The 12,899-nt window shown below is 39.6% G+C and overlaps 1 protein-coding gene across 2 annotated transcripts in view; it reads right to left on the reverse strand.

Moving 5' to 3' along the window:
• Positions 1-12,899, reverse strand: part of ST6GALNAC3 (ST6 N-acetylgalactosaminide alpha-2,6-sialyltransferase 3) — a 351,514-nt gene that overhangs the window by 4,064 nt on the left and 334,551 nt on the right. The window contains exon 4 of one of the 2 annotated variants that reach the window (XM_029618307.1): positions 11,282-11,389. The exons of the other annotated variant lie outside the window; for it this stretch is intronic. Coding sequence (XP_029474167.1) covers positions 11,282-11,389 — 108 coding nt within the window. The remainder of the gene's footprint in view (positions 1-11,281; positions 11,390-12,899) is intronic. 2 annotated transcript variants of the gene reach the window in all.

Genomic DNA, 12,899 nt, shown 5'->3' on the forward strand with positions numbered 1-12,899 from the left:
GTAAACAGGGCCCCTAACCTCTACACTAGTACCTAAATTTCACCTCGAGTTACTAGGTGGGCCTCACGACCATGAACTTTAAAAAGTTTGTGCTCAGGGCTCAATATCCTTCCATGTTCTCTCACAACCAAACATAAAAATAAATAACAGGCGTCAGGTCCCCTTCCTGCCACACCTCCAGTATTATAAAGAAAGTTCTGCTCTGCTCCTTCCTCTCTATCTCCCCCCACCCTCCCCCCAAATATTTAAATAAATGCTCACTTGGCTCTGGACCTCCTCCCAGTCCCGACCCACTCCAAATTCCTCTCAAATTTTCAATATCACTGTAAGCCAAGCCCAGGAGGGGGTAAAGGTATCTGGTCCTCCTGGTGTCTAGCATGGCTGTGATAGCGGCTTCCAGCATTGATGACGGGAGATAGAGAGGGAGGAGCAGAGCAGAACTTTCTTTATAATACTGGAGGTGTGGCAGGAAGGGGGACCCGACGCCTGTTATTTATTTTTAGGTTTGGTTGTGAGAGAACATGGAAGGATATTGAGCCCTGAGCACAAACTTTTTAAAGTTCATGGTCGTGAGGGCTCTCCAGAGGTAGCCCCTCCCCCCAAAATGTGTTTAATGCTGGCAGCAGCAAGGGTGTCCCTTCAGAGGGAGGGTGGTTCTGTCGCGCCTCTGCACGATGTTTGGCTGAAAGTGGGAGGGAGGGAGAGCAGAAGGGGATTTTTCAGCTGCTATTCTTTTTATTTTTGCTTTTTTTTCTGCTGATTTTTAGTGCTGGCTAAATTTAGCTGGGGCAACCCAGCTGCACTAACTCTAGCCAGCCAACTTTTGACTAAAATTGGCCAGGGATCTTAACCATTCAGTGGTTTTTCAATATAGACCTCATAATGTATTCAACATGAATATTAATCCTTCAACAATGAATGAATATGGAATGGATAGGTTGTGACTGTCTGTTCTTATTGTGAGTTTTCACCTAACATGAATGTTAAGCAATTTTTTTTCATCATCACCATAGCAAAGATAACATTCCTAGGAGGGTCCATGAGGTTTCAAATAATTTTATATAAGTAATAATATGTTTTTCAATATCTAATTACCAAAAATTAAATTTTCTTGTGTGTGGCCATTTTTCCCTACTCAAGGGGGTCAATTTACTAAAATGTGCTAAAACATGTGCCTTTAATATACTTTAGTTACCCAGCTATTCACTAAATAGAGGTAGTTTACTGCAGTTCAGTGAATATCATGGGACTCTTTCTGCACGTGACCAGTGACGGGAATGTCCTCAGGGTACTAACTGCGGTTCCTGCACCCCATCTCCCACCACCAGAAAGACCTCAAGGGGCATGAAGCTCTGAGTTCCACCCCTCCTGAGTATCATGTAGATATCCACCCCCCTCTGTGGTATCTTCCCAAAGTGTCATCAAAATAACACCCCTGACATCCCACCCATGTGAATCTGAATCCCCACCCACTGGAGGCAAATCTGGCCCCACGCAAATGCCAAGTCAGCCCCCTCCCATGCATTACTGGGTTTCCTCATCCACCAATCTCCGCCCCCCTCCCCCCCCCCCCCCAATAACAACCTCCCTACCTTGCAGAGCCATCAGGGTTGGAAAGAGGCAGGAGTGATTTCCAGTTGTTTTTGCCCCTCTGGCACAATCATTCAAAATGGTGCCAGCTGCCTTGAGTTTCCCCTTTGCAGCTCAGATGAGGGACAAAGGAAACCTCAGCTCAGTCGGCATCACTTTGGATAATGGTACTGGCAGGGCAGGAGGCACTGGGGATTGCTCCTGCCCTCTTTTAACCTGGGGGGGGGGCCTTTACCATGTTGTGTGGCAGCCAGAATGAAACTAGATGCTGGCTTAGAAGCATGGGAGGGGGGACTTTTCTGACATTTTGGGTGGGGGAGGTAGTGTTGCCTTTGGGTGGATTGAAGGGGCAGGGCTCCAGATTTCACACATGGAAGGAGGAATGCTGAAGGTTACTTACATGACACTTAGGGGACTGGAACTCAGGGATTCATACCTCTTTAGGCTTTATGAGGAAGAGAAGCTAAGAGCACTGGCATGCACATTAGCCTGCCGATGTTCCTGGTGAGTTAACTGCACCTCTTGCGGTACATTTAACTAGCATGGCCTAAAGCAGATCACAACATTAATCACAATTCATATAGGAAGCCCCACTTTCAAATCTATTCACTGAATAGCATTTCTACATGCAAGTGGCTATGCAGAGATTAAAACAGGAGCTGTACAGTTTATAAAATACTATGTATTTCTACTCCAAAAGTACATGCGTTATGTTTTAGTATGTGTGTTTCTTTCTAATGCAACAAAATGCATACTTTCTCTACCCATTTTATAAATGTGGATTTAAAAGGATGGGGTCTTTTCTGAAAGGATGGACTCTACCTTAACTAGAGTGGAACCAGACTGCTGGCACTAACCTTTAAAAAGGAGATAGTGCAACTTGTAAATGTAAACTAGATGATGGGTGAAAGCAGACAGTCGCTCAGAAGTGCTTGGTTCAGAATTATGTATCTTTGAAGGATACTAAGAGACCAAGGGAAATAGGGCATCCCAGTAGAGAGGTTGCAATAAACGCCAAAGGGGATCAGGTGCCTTTAAGTAAACTGCAGAAAGATTCCAAATTACCCCTGTGAACTGATGAGCAGATTGTTAATACAAACAAACAACATACTTTGAAATGGCTGCATACAAATGCTAGAAGTCTAAAAAATAAGCTAGGAAAGTGTATAGCACTGGAAGAAGAGGTAGATATAATTAGCATCTCAGAGACCTGGTGGAAGGAGGATAACCAATGGGACACTGTGATACCAGGGTACAGATCTGTAGTGAAAAGGATGGCTGAAATTGGTGGAGGGTGGCACTATTTGTTAAAGAGAGCATTGAGTCAAACAGGATAAAAGTTCTGCAGGAAACAAAATGCAAAGTTGAATCTTTATGGATAGAAATTTCAGGTGAAATGGGAATAAAATAGTAGTGGGAGTGCATTACCGTCCACCTGGCCAGAGTGAACTAACAGATAATGAAATGCTAAAACAAATTAGGGAAGCTAATAAAGTCAGCAGCACAGTAATAATGGGTGACTTCAATTACCCCAGTATTGACTGGATGAATGTCACATCAGGACATTCTACAGAAGTAAAGTTCCTAGATGAAATAAATGACTGCTTCCTGGAGCAGCTGGTATAAGAACCAACAAGAAGGGAAACTATTTTAGACCTAGTCCTTAGTGGAACACAGGATTTTGTACAAGAGGTAACAATGTTGCAGCCACTTGGCAATAGTGATCATAACATTATCAAATCTGACTTAATAACTGGAGGAAGCACAAAAAAGAAATCTACCGTGACTACATTTAACTTTCAAAAAGGTGACTATGATAAAATGAGGAAAATGGTTAGGAAAAAACTGAAAGGAGCAACTGCAAAAGTTGAGTTTGGCTCAGGCATGGATATTATTTAAAAATAAAATCTTGGAAGCCCAGATCAGATGTATTCCACACATTAGAATAGGTGGAAGGAAGGCTAAACAACTAGCAGCATGGTTAAAAGGTGAGGTGAGGGAGGCTATAAAATATAAAAGAACATCTTTCAAGAACTGGAAAAGGGATCTGAATGATTTAAACAGGAAACAGCATAAGCAATGGCAAGTCAGATGCAAAGCATTGATAAGGAAGCCAAAGAGAGATTTTAAAAATTAACTTGCTATGGAAACAAAAACTAATAATATAAACTTTTTCAGGTACATTTGAGGTGAAAAGCCTGCGAGGGAGTCAGCTGGACCATTACATGATCAATGGGTAAAAAGGGCTCTTAGGGATGAAAAAGCCATTGCAGAGAGATTAAATTAATTCTTTCCTTTGGTATTCACTGAGGAAGTTGTAAGAGATATACCCATGACGTACAATAAAATAGTCCTGGACAGGGAAAAACTTATAAATAAAAAACCAAATCCTTCCCTAAATCATTAAATTATTGAACTGGAGGTGTCTATTTCTTAAATCAAAAATATATGTATTTAAATGAAGAAGGCATAAATGCTGCAATATTTTCTGCAATGTCTTTTATATGCCTGAATGTTAATTTAATCATTGGTTTATGCCTCCTTCCTACCTTCTTTTACATTTTTATATTTAGTGAGACTATAGTGAAAAATTGTGAAAAGAACACATCTTAAATATCTGTGGTGAGTGCTCAATTGAATGTCTCGGTGAGTTTCCAAAAGGGAGAAGACCGAAAACCAACGCAGTCCACATTTCGGAAGTTACCACACTTCTTACCTCAGGGAATGGTCTATTTTTCCCTCTGATTGGTCAATCACTATCCATGGAATTTTTTCAATAGCGTTCACCTTATTAAAAAGATGTTGGGCGGTATTCACCTCTCTGTCGAAGCATAGTATCAAATGGCGTTCATCTCTTTTTCATTTAAATACATATATTTTTTATTTAAAAAATGGACACCTCCAATTCAATGATTTCATGATTTAAGGAAGGTTTTTGTTTTTTGATTTAGAGATATACCCATGCCAGAAATGATATTCAAAGCTGATAATTCAGAAGAACTGAAATAAATTTCAGTGAACCTTGAAGATGTATTAGGGCAAATTGACAAACTAAAGAGTAACAAATCATCTGGACCAGATGGTATACATCCCAAAGTTGTGAAAGAACTGAGAAATGAAATTGCAGATCTGCTATTAGAAATTTGTAAACTATCAGTAATATCATCTATGGTACCTGAAAACTGGAGGGTTGTCAATGTAACTCTAATTTTTAAAAAGGGATCAAGGGACCATCCCTCAATAAGGGGGTGGGGGGGGGGGAGGGAGTTTAGGGATAATGTGAAAAGTAAATAGATGGAGACCTAGCAAGTTGGTAACATTTGTTATATTTTATTGTATGTCATTCCAAGTTCACTGGCATACAAATGCGTATATGTAACATGGGTTATATGTTTGACCATAATGTAATTGCAGATCTTTATAGTTATAAGAAGTATTGTGAACAGTTATTATATACCAATGTACTATTTATTTATTTGTTGAGTTTTATATACCGTCATTCGGTGAAACCATCACAACGGTTTACAAGATTCAAAAGGTATTCTCTTAACATATGTGAATTAAGGGTGTAACAGGATACATATTATAAATGTAAAGTTAAGGTTTTTTTATAGTCCGAAATAAAATCATTTTTGAATGAGAAGGGTTTGCTTGGTGCTGGTTGATGACTTGTTTTTGCGTGGTTTTGGTTGGTAATATGTTGGATATTGTGATTAAATAAAAAAAAAAAAAAAAAAAAAGGGATCAAGGGGTGATCCAGGAAACTACAGACCAGTGAGTCTGAAGTCTGTGTCAGGCCAAATGGTAGAAACTATCATAAAGAACAAAATTGCTGAACATATCAATAAGCATAGTTTAATAGGACAAAGCCAGCATGGTTTTAGCCAAGGGAAGTCTTGCCTCACCAATTTGCTACATTTTTTGAGGGCATAAATAAACATGTGGATAAAGGTGAACCTGTTGATATAGTGTATCTGAACTTCTAGAAAGATTTGACAAAGTCCCTCATGAGAGATTTTTCAGGAAATGAAAGTCATGGGATAGGGTCAGTTACCCATTGTGGATTGCCAACTGGTTAAAAGATAGAAAACAGAGAGGAGGGCTAAATGGTAAATATTCCCAATGGAAAAAGGTGAATAGTGGAGTCCCCCAGGGATCTGTTCTGGGACCACTGCTTTTTAATATATTTATAAACAACATGGAAATGGGAACAGCAAGAGAGGTGATCAAATTTTTGATGACACAAAATTATTCAAATTTGTTAAATCGCAAGAGGATTGAGAGAAATTGAAAGGGAACATTGCAAAACTGGGAGACTGGGCATGCAAATGGAAAATGAAATTTAATGTGGACAAGTGCAAAGTGATGCACTTAGGAAAGAGTAAGCCGAATTATAGCTTCATAATTCAAGGTTCCACATTAGGATCAGGGCCGGCGCAACTCAGAAATCCACTGCTTATTTTTGGGATAAGCAGCTTGGAATCTATCTACCTCCTGGGATCCTTTTAGGTATTTGTGACCTGGCTTGGCCACTGTTGGAAAAAGGATATTGGCTTGATGAACTTTTGGTCTGACCCAGTATGGCAAGTCTTACGTTCTTATATTCTTAATTTTTACATGCAAAATAACCGTGATACTGTGGGAATAAACACCCAGTCTGAAATGTGGGGGCAAGTATTTGATAAAGTATACCCATATGCTACTTTGAAAATACTTCCTTGTGCATTCACTTGGAATCACGTTTGCCAATACTTCCACCAATTCACCCAGTTGTTCTCCAGTTCTCTTAGATCCTTCAGCACTTCACCCTGAACCTCCACCAGTACAGCCAAACCTCCCATCCAAAAACTACATACCACACCGAAGTTTGAATTTAATTGCATGAGTCAATTAGCAGTTGTAAAAGTGTACATATAAGTTTGGTAATGTAACACAGGATAATTTTAAAAGGAGATATGCAGCAATTTTAAATCGTGCATACAAGTATAGGCATATCATTTAAAATACCCCTCCCGGGCATGTGTGTGCACGTGACCTTAAGAGGTAGCTCGCATAAATGTCCTGTGCGTATTTCCGCTAGGGCTTCAGCAGCTTTTATGCACATATGTAGGCAGAACATGCTCATGCTAGGGAAAAAACAGTTTTTCCAAGCAGTCCACCAGTTTGCCCAGTTCATATCAAGGTGTTCAAGACCCCTCTGGATCTTCATCCTGCAAGCCCCCCACTTGAACCTGAACCCTCATGCTGTGCTGAAAGCCCTAAAATTTGAGATCTCCAGACTTGCTCCTCATCAGGACCAGCAGTAAAGTTACGCGGATAACAAGCAGACACATGCCTTGGTCTGCCTTTTTAAAATACGGACTTATACACGTAAGTCTTGGCCCCGCCCCACATCGCCCATGCTCTGCCCCCTTTTCCACCCCCTTATTCTTGATGCACGCATGGGTATGAATGCATGCACTTCTTAAAATCCGTGTTGCTCACGTGCGGCCCGCGGCGCATACACACATATGTGGGTGCTTTTTTTTGTGCGAGCAACGCTCTTAAAATCTACCTGTAAGTGTGCCTCTTATAAAATAGCAACTACCAAGCATACTTCTGAACCTCCCCTCCTGCCCTACATCGCCCCTAGACTGCCCCTTTTTTCACCTGGTAAAATGTATGTGCGAAACCAAAAATACGTGCGTACTCTTCACATTTATAAAATTGCATATACATGTCCAAATGCAACTTACGAATAAATACAGTATTTTTATGCAGGGGACTCTTTGTAAATTCACCTTTAAGCCTTTTGGGGCAGATTTTCAGAGGCTACATGCATAACATATGCGCATAACCTGAGAAAATATGCCCTTGTGCGCGCCGAGCCTATTTTGCATAGGCTCAGCGGTGCACGCAAGCCCCGGGACGTGCGTAAGTCCCTGGGCTTTCAAAAGTGGGCAGTCCGGGGGTGTGCGATGGCGGTCCAGGGCATGTCCGGGGTCAGGGGGCGTGTCCGGGTATGTGACGGCAGTCTGGGGGCGTGTCCCGAGCCCTCCTCCGTTCCAGCCGTGCCGGGGGTTCACGTGCTGGGGGTCTGCCTGCCGGCGCGCGCAAAATATGCCTGCCTCTGGCAGGTGTAAGAAATAAAATAAGGTGGGGGGGGGATTTAGGTAGGGCTGGGGGGTGGGTTAGATAGGGGAAGGGAGGGGAAGGTGGGGGGGGGGGGGTGGTGGAAAAAAAGTTCCCTCCAAGGCCGCTCCAATTTCGGAGCGGCCTTGGAGGGAACGGGGACAGCCATTGGGGCTCCCCTCGGGCTCGGCGTGCGCAAGGTTATAAAATCAGACGTAGATTTGTTCGCACTGTGTTGCGTGAACAAATCTACACCTGCGCATAAGTTTTAAAATCTGCCCCTTTGTGTAATATTGAACCACTTTGTTACCATTTTGATGTCATTATGTCACTGGCCTCAGGTCCAATGAATGTCATTCTTAAAGAGATAACTGAAGAGCAAGAGGTAAGCCCCCAGCCTTCACCCCAACAACTTTTTCAAGGAGGGGTTCAGAGATGCCCAGGGAGGGGCATTTCTATTTTTATTGCTTTTTTTTAATTTAAAAAAAAAAAAAAAAGTTAGGTTTTGGTTTGGCAATGAACCAAACCAAACTAAACATTAAACAAATTAACTTTTTTCTAATACTCCTCTTTTTCCTTTTCCTCCCCTCAAATATTACTTAGAATGAATGAGGATAAATAATTCTGCATATAAGGTGGTGTTGTAACTGCTATTATCAATGTAAATTAATAATAGTTTTCTTTTTTGTAATTCCTCTTGATTTCAAAGCAAAGGATTCTTTGTTCATATTAGTAAAAGCGATAAATAAAAAACAAAACAAAACAAATTAAAACCCAAAACCCTCCTCCAAAAATGAAAAAAAAAAAAATGAAATTTTTGGGACTGCACACATCCCTAGTAAATAGACAATGAATTGGCAAACAAAAAAAATCTCTCTCTCTCTATATATATATATATACATACATATACATCTTATATTGAAGAATATGGAATGGAATTTAAATATTCCATGTGCCTTGCTAGGGAGTCTATCCTCAAGCTACTTGTAATTCTTATAAAAATAACACAAGCACAGGATAACCAGAGCTCCATTTGGCTGTTTTTAAAAATGTATCATCTTTTAATACACTTTTTATTTTCCTAGTGTCATCTCTTTCTCTTAGTTGACAGAGAGTACCATGTCAGTCTGCCAAGAACAATATTAGATTTAAAAAGAAAAAGAAAAAAAAAGAGCCAATCAAGTTAGTTGTGTGGGAATGAGACTTCAGTAAGATCTGACAATATTTCAATCAATTAGGACTAGCAATATCCCTTACTCAGGCAATGTGAAGACACACCTCCACTGCAGGTTTCAGGGAAAGACCTTTATAGTCCCAAAAGGGAGCATCCCAAAACATTTGTCGATATCACAAAATCAAGTTTTCGTGGTGGTCAATGGCTTCTGTCTATGATTATCTAAAGATGAGACCTATGTGATTCAATAGCTCATTTACATCATCATCTTTGGATAATTTTTATGTTGAACCAATTACAGAGCTTGCAAAGAACCCATACTTTCTCCAGAACTGATATGACTAATGATAATTTGTGCTAATTGGTCCGGTCAAACCAACACAAAAGAAACAGTCTGGAAATACTGAGGGCAATTTTCAGAGCCTATTATCCCGGGTAAATTGGTCTGTCTGAAAATTGTCCTCCTGTGCCCAGATAAATGTATACATGAGCATTCCTAGGGGCACAATTAGATCGGGGGAGGTAAATAGCACGCATGCATGGGTTAATCATGGCTTCCAGTACTGAACAAGGTACTCTAGGTGAGGCCTCAATAACAACCTGTAAAGAGGTTATGCCTCTTCGTATGCATCCAAGAATTCTTCTGTCTTTGGCCCCACCTTATCACACTATTTCGCTATCTTAAGATCATCTGACACTACCACATTAAGGTCCCTTTTCTTGTCAGTGGACATCAGCTCTTCCACACCTACTGCTTATTGCTCCCATTGATTTCTGCACCCAAAGTTCATGACTCTGCATTTTTTCCACATTATATTCAGAGCCAGCATTTTAATTAACATCTTGGCATGGGTGCACCACATGGATGTTACCCATCTTGAGAACAGCATTTTTCTTATAGCATGTCAAGCCATCCTGAGAATAGTATTCTTCTCATAACATGCCATAAATTAGCTTGTGCTCATCATTCATCAGAAAATTATCTATGCATGATAAGTGTTTTTTTAATATGCAATCATAAAAATCCCTTAAAAATATTATTTCTCAGCATTGGACTTTAGGATAAGAAACACTTTCTAATAAGACTGATTTGATAAGACTAGTATATGATTATGATTTGTTGCATTTTAGCCAAGTTTCACTGGCAGACTTGGAATCTATATGACACCAGCCATTAAGAGTTCAAACTTCAAAGGAGAAATTACTACCAGGGGCGGATTGCAGACAAATTTCAGTCCGGGGGATTTTTTTCAAAACTGGCCCATGGGGTGTCTGTGACTCACTCCTGCACTACCTGTGCATGTACCTCAACAGCCTCTAAACTCGCACCAAGATAATTGCTGAAAAATATATCATATAACGTGCAGCGTGGCAAAATTGAGACAAAAATCTGGTTGGGCCACAGACCTTTCCTAAAGACAGCTGGATAAATGTTTCCGGCTATTTTTAAGATAGCTGGATATATTCAGTGGTGCAACCATGCCGCTGAATATACTCTGCTGGTTATCCAGATAACTAGCTGTGCCTCACAGCAGATGAAAATGGACTCCTAAGAGTCTTGAAATGCTATTTTTTTCGGAAATAAGTGATCAGTATATCCCGTTTTTGCTTTTGTTTATGATTAATCTTAGCTGCCAAGTATTAGACCACCCCTCAAACTTTCTTAGATCACTTTTCATTCATTGTGTCATTAGCAAAAAGGTAAACTTTTTCCTCTAAATTCTCCGCAATATCGCTAACAAAGATACTGAACAAAACTGGCTGCAGGACTGATCCCTGAGGGTCTCTACTTATCACCTTTCTTTCAGAGTGAATGCCATTTACCATTGCCCTCTGGCATCTGCCACAACCAGTTTTCTTTAATCCTCTCTTCCATCTGCATAACTTACTTCCATAAAAAGCATTCAAATACTTTGCAATGACAAGGGCTATTTGAAACTACCTCTACTTTACTAGAAATTAGCTTAAGATGTTTTTAAACAAAATATGATTCACATATGGAAAAAAAAGCTGAATAATTCTTCATTATAAATAAATTTGTTCTCAGTATTCAATTATGAGGGGAGAGGGAAGTGTTAAAAAAAACCCAAAACATTTAAATGGTCACAATAGTTCTTTCCAAAACAGCAGTAAGTCTATAACATTTCTTTAGATGTTTGCTAAAAAAAAAAAAAAAAAAAAAAAAAGCCCTTCTAATATGTACTCTTAAACTTTTAAAAATGCCCTTAAATTGATTCCACTTTGTTTTTAACCAAATACACTTACAATTCAGTGACACATTAATGGAGAACACTGGGGAAAGGCTGCTCAATCTGTTTCTTGGATTTATGGCATTAAAATGGCTTGTGAAATTTTGACAGGACATCAGAATTGTAGATGCATGAAAATTATTTCCTGTGATCTTACTTGCAGTAGGTATCATTTATCATCCCATAGACGTGAATGCCATAGCAGGCATCCATAGCCAGAATAAAGGTAAACCAGCCAGTGCTGAGATAGGAACCTGATTGGAATCTGTAAAAACAAAAAGACAAAAAAAAAACAAAAAACAGACCACATATAACAAAGGATTGATAAATTATTGGCATTTTATCAAAGAAAAAAGACAAGACATGTCTTAACTAAGATGAAATATTCAACCACATGGTAATCTGTCAAAAATATATAAAAATGGTCTACATTCTGTATGGGAGAATTCAACGAGTTATCAGTATAGGACTGAAGCCATGGCATTCAAAAGGCATACTATATAGCAAATATTGGAATTCCTTTAAAAAGGAATTCATGCAAGAGAAAGGCCCAGGAAATAGTAGCATACAAGATGGCACAAAGGAAAGCATTAGAACTCACTAAAGGCATTATTTACTAAGGTTTTACTCTACGGACCAAGAAAGAGTGAAATTTCAAAGCCACTGATATGCATAAAACATGGGTCTATGCACATAAATGGCTTGTTATAAAATTCCCTGGGCACTTAAAAGTGTGTGCAAAACCTGATTTCAAGCATAGTATTTTATACACACAAAAAAGGCATTCCAGGGGGTGGAGTTGGGATTTAGGTGCATATTTTTTATTTTAAAAAGTATGCATGTAAATTCACATGCCGAACTAATGGATAGCAAAGAGCAGGTGTAATTTTGTGTGGATGAGTTTCTGTGTATACTTTCACATAACTTTCAAAGCAAACTTATGTGCTTAGTTGCCACATCAGTTGTCCATGATGTTATAAAATGACCCTCCCTATGGGAAAACAGTCTTAGTAGATCAGGCCCTAAGGTTTTCCTTATATTGTTGAGTCCCTGTACTGGCAGGATTCCTCCTCTTTTAACTGTGACAGGTACCTTGCAGACTGGTTGGTCATATTTGTCAGGGCCAGTTAATGCAGACTCCAAGGGATAAGGCAGAATGCAGCAGTGCTATATTGGCTGTATTCAGTTTAACATGGCCATTTTAATGTCACCTTGGTCTTAGTTTTGTGCATCAGGTGGTAAATCCCAAGGAAGCATAAGCATTAAGACTTGTGATACCATGCGCGTTATAACGTGGCTTAGTGCATAGACCATCTCATCCTTTCCATCGTTTGTTCACTCGTATAAGGACATTTTATTTCATTTTTCATATATTGCATCATATTTGCTGTTCAAAACATTCAACATGAGCGAGAATAAAAAGTAAAACGTTGCTTTCTCATTGACAAAGGTTACAAATATATACAAACTGGTGAATTGCCATGCGTATCCATGCCACAATAAGGCATTTCCAGAAAGTTCAAGGGGCTGGCATTGTATAATAAACTTTGAATAACACCACATAAACTATTTGAGGATAACTTTCAAACAACTCCACGTGGCGGTGTATATGCAAGTACATGGCTGCGCGGAGATCTATGCTAGTATATATTATAACCCATACGTATTATAAAATATGCGCACCTATATCCCACAACATACATACCTGCTGTATGCATGCTTATGTATTTCAATGCATTGAAGGCGCATACTTTTCCTGCCTGTTTTTAAAAATA

The sequence above is a fragment of the Rhinatrema bivittatum genome, chromosome 10, assembly GCF_901001135.1.
Source record: "Rhinatrema bivittatum chromosome 10, aRhiBiv1.1, whole genome shotgun sequence".
Classification (NCBI taxonomy): Eukaryota; Metazoa; Chordata; class Amphibia; order Gymnophiona; family Rhinatrematidae; genus Rhinatrema; species Rhinatrema bivittatum.